The sequence below is a fragment of the Phoca vitulina genome, unplaced genomic scaffold (genome assembly GCF_004348235.1).
Source record: "Phoca vitulina isolate PV1807 unplaced genomic scaffold, GSC_HSeal_1.0 scaffold13, whole genome shotgun sequence".
Taxonomy (NCBI): domain Eukaryota; kingdom Metazoa; phylum Chordata; class Mammalia; order Carnivora; family Phocidae; genus Phoca; species Phoca vitulina.
This window is the reverse complement of record NW_022589716.1, coordinates 7,380,131-7,391,359: the sequence shown is the minus strand read 5'-3', so window position 1 is coordinate 7,391,359 and position 11,229 is coordinate 7,380,131. Positions and strand designations below refer to the sequence as shown.

At 54.1% G+C, this 11,229-nt stretch overlaps 1 protein-coding gene across 1 annotated transcript; it reads left to right on the top strand.

The window, feature by feature from the left end:
* The first annotated feature begins 3,126 nt into the window (after positions 1-3,126).
* QARS1 (glutaminyl-tRNA synthetase 1) lies at positions 3,127-10,247 on the top strand. The gene is made up of 24 exons (XM_032411261.1): positions 3,127-3,259; positions 3,408-3,555; positions 4,136-4,245; positions 4,402-4,477; positions 4,691-4,755; positions 5,331-5,384; positions 5,511-5,571; positions 5,867-5,938; positions 6,054-6,139; positions 6,314-6,400; positions 7,047-7,146; positions 7,267-7,345; positions 7,427-7,535; positions 7,628-7,758; positions 7,866-7,958; positions 8,071-8,208; positions 8,297-8,384; positions 8,474-8,617; positions 8,717-8,821; positions 9,012-9,104; positions 9,223-9,350; positions 9,445-9,511; positions 9,586-9,711; positions 10,105-10,247. The coding sequence occupies exons 1-24, from the start codon at positions 3,143-3,145 to the stop codon at positions 10,153-10,155; spliced, it is 2,328 nt and encodes a 775-aa protein (XP_032267152.1). The 5' UTR covers positions 3,127-3,142; the 3' UTR covers positions 10,156-10,247.
* Positions 10,248-11,229: the final 982 nt, after the last annotated feature.

The following is an 11,229-nucleotide window of genomic DNA, read 5'->3' as shown; positions in this document are numbered from 1 at the left end:
GTTCTGGGTCTCATGTGGAGGCAGCTGTGTTCGGCATCATTGTCAATACTTCATACCTAAAGGGTGGATGAGTACCCCCAAGAGGCTCTAGAAGCTGGGGTCAAAGGTGCAGGCACTGGAGTAGCCTGGGGCTGACAGCCAGACAGCAAGTCAGGGAGGACTTCTTGGGGAACAGGAAGCACTGGGAGTACTGTCTTCCTTCTTTTCCTAGTATCAGGTCTTTCTTTGCTGTAGTCTTGAGCACCATCTGGATCCCTTAGTGGAGAACAGCACAGGAAAAAACGGCTGTGAGGAGAGAGATCCTGCTCCAAAAGGAGGACAGGCAGTGAGCCCAGAGCTCATCTTGGCTGCCTTCATGTGGGAGGGAAGGTGCAGAGTCCTGGCAGGCCATTTCTTCCCTTAAGTCCCTGAGACCTTGGCTCCTGGCCTTTGCCCCAGGCTGTTCACCCATAGTGGGTCTGCAGGCTTGTCCTAGTTTCAGAGCCTCTGTGACCTTGTACATACACATAGCAAGGGCAAATCTTGTGAAGAGCTTTCTTGCCTCTCTTCATGGATAATGCTACTTCCTTCTCTGTCCTATTGCTTAAGGGTAAGGGTGGGTGTCTCCAGCCAGAGGAGATGGGGAGCAGAGGTACTCATGAGCTGAACTGTTTAGATAAGCCAGAAAGAGTATAAGGTAGGCAGAGGGTGGGGGAACAGGATCTTGGCAGCCCTGTAGATCCATCCCTGCCCCAAGCCTCTGGCGCCAGTCTTTTTATTTATTTATTTATTTATTTATTTATTCATTCATTCATTCATTTATTTATTTGACAGAGAGAGACACAGTGAGAGCAGGATCACAAGCAGGGGGAGAGGGAGAAACAGGCCTCCCGCGGAGCAGGGAGCCCGACGTGGGGCCTGATTCCAGGACCCTGGGATCACGACCTGAGCAGACGCTTAACGACTGAGCCACCCAGGCGCCCCCTCTGGGGCCAGTCTTACAAGAAACTTAGCTTATGGGCCCTGTTAGTACACCTTAGCCTCAGTTGGAGTTAGGGGTGGTGGCAGAGGGAGCTCCTGCAGAAAGCTACCGCTGTGACCGGTGTTGGCTTTTTCTTATGGGAACATGGCACAGGGGTAGTGTAGGTTTGCTGGCTATGGAGTGGAGCCTGGAGAGCTGGGTGTGAGAGCCTGCAGAAACGGCAGAATTGCCAAGCTGAGTGCTGGTGCTGGCATACTGTTGGAGGGCCTGCTAGGTATGGGCTACAGTAGGATTGTACTGGGTTTTTACTGTGTGCAGCCCCAAGTATCTAGCCACTGGTGGTCTGCTTGTACTGGGAGCACTGATCAAGGAGCTCTGTCTGCCCCTGACCATAGCCCAGCTGCTATTGCGTCTGCCACATAACCCTTCTATGGCATCCGCACTATGGCCCCCACTGCCTCTGTCCTGCCAGCCCCAGGACCCTGCCTCTTCCCATGCCACAGCTGGGCCTTGCTGACTGCTGCCTGGCTTTTCTCCTTGATCATCTTTTTCTTGATTTTCCTTGAAGTAGTGCCAAGGGTCCATGCAAGCAAGCCAGCCCCTGGGCTGGGCCATAAAATGTCATGGCTCTATTCTGTGCAAGTTATAGGGCTCCAGAAGACTGGCTAGCCTGCCACTGCCTCTTGTGGCATTCTTGGTAGCATTGGTGGGGCCACTGTCTCATCCTGTGACATGGAGCCACAGGATTCCCAGGGTAGGCACCATGAGAGAACCAGAAAAGGGGATGTACGCCCTGACTCCATTGAGGGAGCCATCACCAGACCTGCAAGACTCAGTGGTGGTAGTGATGGTGCTGTAATAAATCCTTTGGTGGCATCAAGTACGGAGGGGACAGTGGATGTGGCAGACACTGTGCTCATCATAGGCACCTTTGTTGTGGGCTAGGTACCTGCAGCTGTGGACTCAGCACAGGGGTGGTGTGGCTGAGACTCTGCTTCGTGGTGCCTGTCTACCACCGCACTCAACGCCTGCACCTGGCCTTGCCTGGGCTGGACATCAGGCTGGAGTCTTGGGAGCCAAGACACAGAACTGGACTTAGATATTGATGCAGTGTGTGGCCCTGGGCAGAACCTGGATGTGGTCATCATGGGGGACCCAGATGTAGGCCCAGAAATGGAACTTGGTCATTAGTGGGATATGGCCACAAAGCAGGACACAGAATATGGGTAGATTGCGGTCAGTATCCTGCCCCGTTCTTGAAGGTCCTCAAGTTACTAGTGATACCAAAGCCTCAAAGAGCCTGAGTTCCAATCCCAAATTTGGGGATCTTCTCACCATCCCAGCAGCTCCAGTTCCACAAAGAAAACAGTTCTCTTTTAGCCTGATTCTCAGCAGGTCCTTGAAGTCCAGTGAGAGACTGTGGGGAGATTCCCCCAAGCACAGTAGGCCTCATCATGAAGATTGTATCTCCTCTGCCCCACCCTATCCCAACTTCAATAAAATATCTTGTCAAACACTTGGCAGATGTATTTCAAGGTCTAATTGGCTTGTGGTTTTTGTGACATTTGCGTGCTTTGGCAAGGGAGGGTAAGTATGTCAGGAGATTTTAAACCAAATCATTATAGAGAACACCTTCAAGGTCCCTCTGTCTCCTAGCCAGGTGTTGCCTAGGTGGGCGCCTGAAAAGTGCCCGACTTAGGGAGCCCCCCTATCTGCCATTCGCACATTATCTGTGCTGGAGTCTTGACCGGTTTCCCGGGGTTCGTTTTTTTTTCTCAACTGTTTCCATGACAACTCCAAAGCTGTGACGTCAGAAATGTGACAGGAACTCGCAGTTGCTCCCAACAACAGAAATCGGATGGTCCCAGGGTTTCCTGCTTCTGTGCAGAACACCTTCCCTCCAGGTCCGCGGCAAATCTCCCCTAAAGTCCTGCCGCCCCCTACCACTTCACTGCCTCAAGCGACCCGCACCGCGAAAACGGAAGTGAAGCCCCCGGAAAGACCGGTTTGGGCCGCCTCTGTCTTTTAAATGGCGCCGACGAGCCTGGCTAGCCCGCCCCCTCTTTCCAGGAAGGCTACCATTGGCTGTCCCTGGCGGCTTCGCTCTCCTATTGGTCAGTGGGCTAATGCCAACGTGCAGATTGGCTCCAAAGTTTTCTTTCGGTTTCCGGTATCCCAGCAATGGCGGCTCTGGACTCGCTGTCGCTCTTCACCGGCCTTGGCCTGAGCGAGCATAAGGCCCGGGAGACGCTCAAGAACACGGCTCTGAGCGCGCAGCTGCGCGAGGCGGCGACCCAGGTGGGAGTCCCTCTGCCCTTGGCCCTGGCTGCCGACTGTGCTCCAGTGCCGGACCGGGTCCCAATCCCGACCCCGACCTACCAACCTTGTCTAACTCATGTTTTTCTTACTGGGCGTGGGACTTCTCTCCTGACTCCTTGGACCCCAGGCGCAGCAGACTCTGGGCTCCACCATCGACAAAGCTACCGGGACCCTGCTATATGGCTTGGCATCCCGACTCAGGGATCCCCGGCGTCTTTCTTTCCTTGTGAGCTACATAGCCAATAAGAAGATCCACACCGAGCTCCAGCTGAGCGGTGAGACCCCTGCCTGCCCTGCCACTTCCACCTCCCAACTCCTCCCTTCAGCCAATACCCCTGGTCTGCCCTTTCTGCCAAGTCCCCCAGTGTATCTCTATATGCTCCCACTGCACTCCTCTCTAAACCTAGGCCCTGGCAATGAAGAGTGGAGAGGGTCGCCCCTGGTGAGACTGACTGGGGAACTGTGTAGATCTGAGGGAGAGCCTCGCTCAGAACACTATTCTTTCAGGGCGCCTGGGTGGCTCAGTTGGTTAAGTGACTGCCTTCGGCTCAGGTCATGATCCTGGAGTCCTGGGATCGAGTCCCGCATCGGGCTCCCTGCTCAGCGGGGAGTCTGCTTCTCCCTCTGACCCTCCCCCCTCTCGTGCTCTCTCTTTCTCATTCTCTCTCTCAAATAAATAAATAAAATCTTAAAAAAAAAAAAAAAAAGAACACTATTCTTTCAGAGCTTCTCTAGGATAGTGCAAGGCTTAACTTCTGAGGAAGCCAACTTGTGATTATTGGGGTTTCAAGGGGCTAGGGCCTTGTGTAACTACTTCTTGGGCTGAGATGCCACTCATTGGTTCTCCTTTCTCAGCTGCCCTTGAGTATGTGCGAAGTCATCCCTTGGACCCCATCAACACCGAGGACTTTGAGCAGGAATGTGGTGTGGGTGTCATGGTGACCCCAGAGCAGATTGAAGAGGCTGTGAGTCTTTCCTTAGGCATTGGGTACCTCCTTAGTACTGGCCCTGGAAAGGAGTGGCTCAGCTTCTCCACCCAGGAAGAGCCAGGGTGAGAGTGTGGGCCCCTAGAGCATTTCTGAAGGACACCTTTCTGAACCACATGGTTTGGCTTTCTGCAGGTGGAGGCCGCCATAAATCGTCACCGGCCCCAGCTCCTGGAGGAGCGTTATCGTTTCAACATGGGACTGCTGATGGGTGAGCAGGGCCTGGGGCAGGGGACTATGTTGTTCTCTCTGGTCATACCTTCTTTTCTGGGCCTAAGTGAGAGGGAGGAATAGGAGCACTTTAAAAGTGGTCCGGCTGGGCCCAGGCTCTGGTTCTTGAGGTCAGCCAGGACTTTTTCTTGTGAAAGAGAGTAGGAAGTGTCCTTCTTGGCCTTTCTGCAGCTCCTTGTGCCCATGTTTCTAGGAGAGGCTCGAGCTGTGCTGAAGTGGGCAGATGGCAGAATGATCAAGCATGAAGTGGACATGCAGGTGGGCAACTCCTTGAGCTGAAGCAGGCAAAGACCCTGCCATGGACAGTGCCTAGAGTCCACTGAGGGATACATAGGGGTGGGAGGCGAAAAGACCCTGTCCCTATTCTTGTGGTGGATAGTAGAGCCTAGTGTGGAGGAGCAGCACCTTGGTGGGCAGTGAAAGACTTGGGCCTCTGGATTCTGCCTATTTTCGGGTGAGTTGCTGTCCTCTGAACCTCAGTTTTCTCATCCTGTAAATAGAGGTGATATGGCTGTCATCTCAGATGGTGGTTGAGCATCACAAGAGGCTGATGGCTGAGGTAGTTTGTTGTCTTGATGCTGAGCCCACAGTTCCTCTCTGTAAATGGCAGTTTTTGTTACCTGTTCTGTCACTACCTTTTGGACTCTCGGGGGGAAAGAGCATTTGAGGCCAGCAGAACCATGTGAGGAGCAGAAATGGGATGGGCTAGGTAGGTTCTTCAAGGCAGTGTTGGTAGGCAGGCCAGGAACCCCTTATGTGGGTAGGTGGGGTCAGTCAGGGGCTCCTTGAAACAGAACACTCCTGTTTCAGCCCTGACTCTGCTTTCTGCTCAGGTTCTTCACCTTCTGGGTCCCAAGACAGAGACTGATCTGGAGAAGAAACCCAAGGTGGGGCTGAGTATGGTCCTGGGTCCCTGGGGATGAGGTGGGGTAGGGTGAGACTTCAGGCTGGGGAAGGGAGTATCTGACCCCAGTGATCCTGAGACCCTGACCCAACTTCTGGGCTTCTCTCAGGTGTCAAAAGCTCGGCCAGAAGAAAAAGACCGGAGGACAGCAAAGGACTTGATGGAGAATGGTGAGAGGTTTGAGGTCCCTGTCACATTCAGCTCCCTGACTTCTAGGCTTTCCTCCTGATGGGTTCTTATAGCCCAATCTCCTCAGGCCATTAGCTTACTCATCACCCTGCCTTGTGCTGCCAGACACTAACATGAGGAACTGAGAAGTCTGTCTCTGTATCTCTTGTCTCTGGGGTTGGGGAAAGAGGGACCTGCCTGGTTCTCTTCTGGTTGCGGGATTTTATCCCTGAGCTGGATGGGGTAGCTGTATTCAGAGGATCAGAGGGTAAGTTTTCTTTGGTCTATTCTTCACAGGTGAGGCGGCTGATCAGGGCCTGTCTCTGATGGAGCAGCTCCGAGGGGAGGCACTTAAGTTCCACAAACCTGGTGAGCTGGCAGATCAAAATCCTGGGGAGGGTGAGATCTTGATAGCAACTCTTATAGCCAGGGTAGGGAGCCTTGGGTTGTAGCCCAGTCCTCAGGCTTGTTCTGGCCCTGGCAGGTGAGAACTATAAGACCCCAGGCTATGTGACCACTCCACACACCATGGACCTACTGAAGCAGCACCTGGAGATCACTGGAGGACAGGTGTGTGGAAGTACTGTTGGGCAAGTTAGTGCCGTCACTTGCCAAGGGACCTGGGCTGCCTTCGTACTGCTCCATCTAACCTATCACCGTGGCCTCCCTGGGAAGGGGCATCTGTTCCTTGAGGGTAATCTCAGTTCTGGCGTAATTCCTCTGTTCCCATTTCCCTTATCTCAGGTACGGACCCGGTTCCCGCCGGAACCCAATGGAATCCTGCACATAGGACATGCCAAAGCCATCAATTTCAACTTCGGCTATGCCAAGGTGAGTGTGTGGGGATCTGGCAGTCAGGGTGACCACTTGCTGCTCCCAAGACTGGATACCAGAAAGGTGTCCCTGCCTTTCCTGCTGCTCCTATAATGTGCCCAGAGCAGACAGAAGCCATGGAAGGGAATCACATATGTGATACGAGGCCAGGAATCCATTGGGCTCATGGGAAAAAAGCTGTAGGTGAGGCAGTGAGTTCAACTTTGGTGAAGTGCCCAGTGCAACTCCTCAGGCTTAGAAAGAGGATGTCTGGAGTTGGTGTAGGAGGCTTTGTTTAAGGCATTTAGATATAAGAAAATGAGTGAAACTCTTTTTTTTTTTTTTTTTTAAGATTTTATTTATTTATTTGAGAGAGAGAGAATGAGAGACAGAAAGCATGAGAGGGAGGAGGGTCAGAGGGAGAAGCAGACTCCCTGCCGAGCAGGGAGCCTGATGCAGGACTCGATCCCGGGACTCCAGGATCATGACCTGAGCCGAAGGCAGTTGCTTAACCAACTGAGCCACCCAGGCGCCCAAGAAAATGAGTGAAACTCTTGAAGGCGTTTTTAATTCTGACATGGGAGAGCTCTGAGAATGTCCCAGTTTGATGAGTTGGACTCTGGAAGCTGACGATGTGAGAGCTCACAGATTCTATGATTCCTAGGCTAACAACGGGATCTGTTTTCTGCGCTTTGATGACACCAACCCTGAGAAGGAGGAAGCAAAGTTCTTCACTGCCATCTGTGACATGGTGTCCTGGCTGGGTATGGGCTGGGCAAGGGCTGGGAAAAAAGACCTGGTGGTCAGCGGGCGTCTCCTTGGGCTATGGCTTGCCATTAGGTGTCCCTGGCTAGTTGCTCATAGCGTGCCTTTTTCTGCCCCAGGTTACACTCCTTACAAGGTTACATATGCCTCTGACTATTTTGACCAGCTGCATGCCTGGGCTGTGGAGCTCATCCATAGGTGAGGCGGGGGCTGTCATGTAGAGCCAGGCAGGCTGCCCAGGACATAGCCATCCTGGGTGCTCATACCTCTTCCCCATAGGGGCCAGGCCTATGTGTGCCACCAGCGAGGAGAGGAGCTCAAAGGCCATAACTCGTTGCCCTCACCCTGGAGAGACCGTCCCATAGAGGAGTCACTGCTGCTCTTTGAGGTGGGGTTCTGGAGGGGCAGTTGGGTCTGGGTGGGTGCTGAGGAGGAGATGCCCCTGTGCTGAGAGGCAGTCTGAGCCCTTGCTCCTGTCAGGCAATGCGCAAGGGCAAGTTTGCGGAGGGTGAGGCCACATTGCGCATGAAGTTGGTGATGGAGGATGGCAAGATGGACCCTGTGGCCTATCGAGTCAAGTATACACCACACCATCGCACGGGGGACACCTGGTGAGTGTGAGCATGGGGTGGGGCTGTGGAGTTGTAGAGTGGGGTGGTGGGCCATCGGTAAGGCAGAGTGGGGCTGGATGGTGGGGCCTATTGCCTATGCCCTGCAGGTGCATCTATCCCACCTATGACTACACACACTGCCTCTGTGACTCCATCGAGCACATCACCCACTCGCTCTGCACCAAGGAATTCCAGGCCCGGTGAGGGAGCTGGGCCCATGGGGTGGGTAGGGCCAGTGGGATTCCAGCAGCCCTTCCTGTGGTCTCTCTCTGGTCGGAGGTGGCCAGACCTGACTCTACTCTCCCACCCCAGACGCTCTTCCTACTTCTGGCTGTGCAATGCATTGGATGTCTATTGCCCTGTTCAGTGGGAGTACGGCCGTCTCAACCTTCACTATGCTGTTGTGTCTAAGAGGAAGATTCTCCAGCTTGTGGCAGCTGGTGCTGTGCGGTAGGCATGATTGTTTGCCTCACTGAAGGTTGGAAGTAACTAGTGGCATATACTGCCAAAGGCCTTCTTACCACCTCCTTGCCCACAGGGACTGGGACGACCCACGGCTCTTCACACTCACAGCCTTACGACGGCGGGGCTTTCCGCCTGAGGCCATCAACAACTTTTGTGCTCGGGTATAGCCCAGTGGGCTGCGTGGGCAGGTGGGGGCTGAGCAGAGCAGTTTGTGGTTGTGGCTGTGAGTGATGCTGATTTTTCCTACTAGGTGGGGGTGACAGTGGCACAGACCACGATGGAACCCCATCTGCTAGAAGCCTGCGTGCGTGATGTGCTGAATGATACAGCCCCACGGGCTATGGCTGTGCTGGAGCCTTTACAGGTCATCATCACCAACTTTCCTGCTACCAAGGTAGGTGTGCCTCTATGTGTGTGTTGGGGGGGTGCACCTGGGTCTGGGCATGGGGGTCCCAGTGTCTAGTGTGACTCAGCCACCTATCTCCTGCTATAGTCCTTAGACATCCAGGTTCCCAACTTCCCAGCTGATGAGACCAAGGGCTTCCATCAGGTTCCCTTTGGACCCATGGTCTTCATTGAAAGGACTGATTTCAAAGAAGTAAGTGGGGGGTGTGAAGGGTCCTGTTTGCTGCTGAGCCCTGTCCTGAGATCCCTTCATCTCTTCTGTCAGTTCACCTACTTGCTACTTCAGATGAACCAGCCCCTGCCAGAAATGGGGGTGGGGAGAAGCCTCTTCTACCTTTTTGACCTGTGCAGTCTCTTGTGTCCACACCACTTCCTACCTCTAGGAGCCAGAGCCAGGCTATAAGCGCCTGGCATGGGGCCAGCCTGTGGGCCTGAGGCATACTGGCTACGTCATCGAGCTGCAGAATGTTTTCAAGGTGAGAGCGAGCTGCAGCCTTCCTACCTCAGTGCCTGCTTCGGAGAGGATCTGGGTGCGTGCAGCCTCCAGTTCTAGTAGTGGTCCCTGGGTCTAATTGTAGGCCGCTTGACTTCCAGGGCCCTACTGGCTGTGTAGAGAGCCTGGAAGTGACCTGTAGACAGGCGGATGCTGGAGAAAAGCCCAAGGCCTTTATTCACTGGGTGTCACAGCCTCTGACTTGTGAGATTCGCCTTTATGAGAGACTGTGAGTGAACAGAGCTGGGGTGCAGGCAGATACAAGATGGGCATTGCCTGCTGTGGCTACCCAGCTGGAGTCTTAACCTTCCTTCTGGCTGCAGATTTCAGCACAAGAACCCTGAGGATCCTGCTGAGGTGCCTGGTGGATTCTTAAGTGACCTGAACCCGGTAGGCCCGTAGGATATAAGGTGAGGGTGGTGGGTCTCTCTGGCTGGATGGCCACCTTAATTCCCTGCCCACAGGCATCGCTACAAGTGGTGGAGGCAGCGTTAGTGGACTGCTCTGTGGCCCTGGCAAAGCCCTTTGACAAGTTCCAGTTTGAGCGGCTTGGCTACTTCTCCGTGGATCCAGACAGCTGCCAGGGACAGGTGCTTGAATTTACCTACCTGCCCTTTGCACAACAATGACAGTGGTGGATGCCATTTACTGTGCCAAGTGCTCTGTCAACATTCCCTTAGTTAATCCTTACCACCTGAGATGGGGTTCATGTTTTACTGATGAGGAAACAGGCTCAGAGGTCCATGCACAAAATTTTGTATGGACCCTGCCTTTCTTACTCCTCAAGGTGTAGGGTTCAGGCATAGTGGTTGTTACAATCCGTATAGAATGGAGGCCCAGAGCCATCCAGTCCTCTACCCAAAGTCATAGTTACTGAGAACCCGAGTGTCCTGACCCTCAGCTGTGAGGGTAGGGTCCGGTGAGGTCTGGGCCTCCTAGCCTGGTTCTGGTTTGGTCGTCATTCTTCCCCATCTGCCATCCAGCTTGTCTTCAACCGGACTGTCACACTGAAGGAGGACCCAGGAAAGGTGTGAGCTGTAAGGAAGCCCCGTGGAACTACCTCATGCTTCTGGAGGCTAGGGGTACCCAGACTCCGTATCAATAAAGAACAGCTAAATCCCCTGGAGTCTGTGTGTTATCTGTCTGCACTTCCAGCTCCTGAGGACCTTAGAGACTTGCTGGGGGTAAGAGGAGGTGCCCCGCACAGAGAGCAGTACTGACATCTTTGAAACCACTGGTGCACTTCTTAGTGCTCTAGGGCAGGGACCTGGGCCTGATTCGAAATCCTCTGCACCTGGTCTGGGGGTGCTGGCAGGCTCTGGGTGCTGTTCCACTGTTAGCAACCTTGTGCTAGAGGGATCTGGACGGTTTGTGTCTGCCTGTGTGCCTAGGTAGATGAAAACAGACCTGGTTCTCAGTCCAATCATTCAGCAAATAATTATCAAGTGCCTACCACGTGCCAGGCACAATGAGAAGAGGAAGACTTGTGCGATGGCCTTCTAAGTTGACCGTCTAGTTAGGCAGACAGAGGGTGACCAGGCACTGTGCAAGAGAGGTCTCCCTGGGGCCTGTGCAAGGCGGGAGGAAGTTCCTGACCAATCCTGTGCCTAGACTACTCTCAGGAGGTGACTCCTTAGGGAACCCCTAAGGACCAAGGCGATGTTTGCCAGGGCAGGAGGAACAAGCGCAAAGGCCCTGAGGCCCTTTTAAAAAAAAGGCTATAGCCAACTGGTTGCCCTCTGGGGCAGTGTGGGCTACTCGCGTGTGCCTGCAGCTTTAACACCCTCCACATTTTCCCTGTATACAAACACCAGGCTACTAGAGGCCCGCTTTAAGGTGGACTGGGTTGCGGAAGGCTGGATTAGGACGACAGCCTATTGAGGAGGGGGTTCCCAAATGTTAAGGACTCCTGCACGAGAGGGACTCCGGGCTTCCCAGGTGGGACGATGGTACGGGGGCGCAGAGCCTAGGTCAGGGGCTGTGGGGGCTACCTTAAGCAAGAGACGGGGCCCCGCCCCACGTGGGGCTACGCGACTGAAGGAGGCCCAGGCACGCTGCAGAAGGGTCCAGAGAGCAAGCTTGGAGCTCCAACCCGCCCAGGCTCCCAA

Excerpts from the sequence above, each read along its gene's own strand:
- QARS1 (XM_032411261.1), top strand. The coding sequence starts at position 3,143 with ATGGCGGCTCTGGACTCGCTGTCGCTCTTCACCGGCCTTGGCCTGAGC. Across the intron at positions 8,618-8,716 it reads CCAACTTTCCTGCTACCAAG|TCCTTAGACATCCAGGTTCC; the intron begins GTAGGTGTGCCT and ends CTCCTGCTATAG. Across the intron at positions 8,822-9,011 it reads AAAGGACTGATTTCAAAGAA|GAGCCAGAGCCAGGCTATAA; the intron begins GTAAGTGGGGGG and ends TCCTACCTCTAG.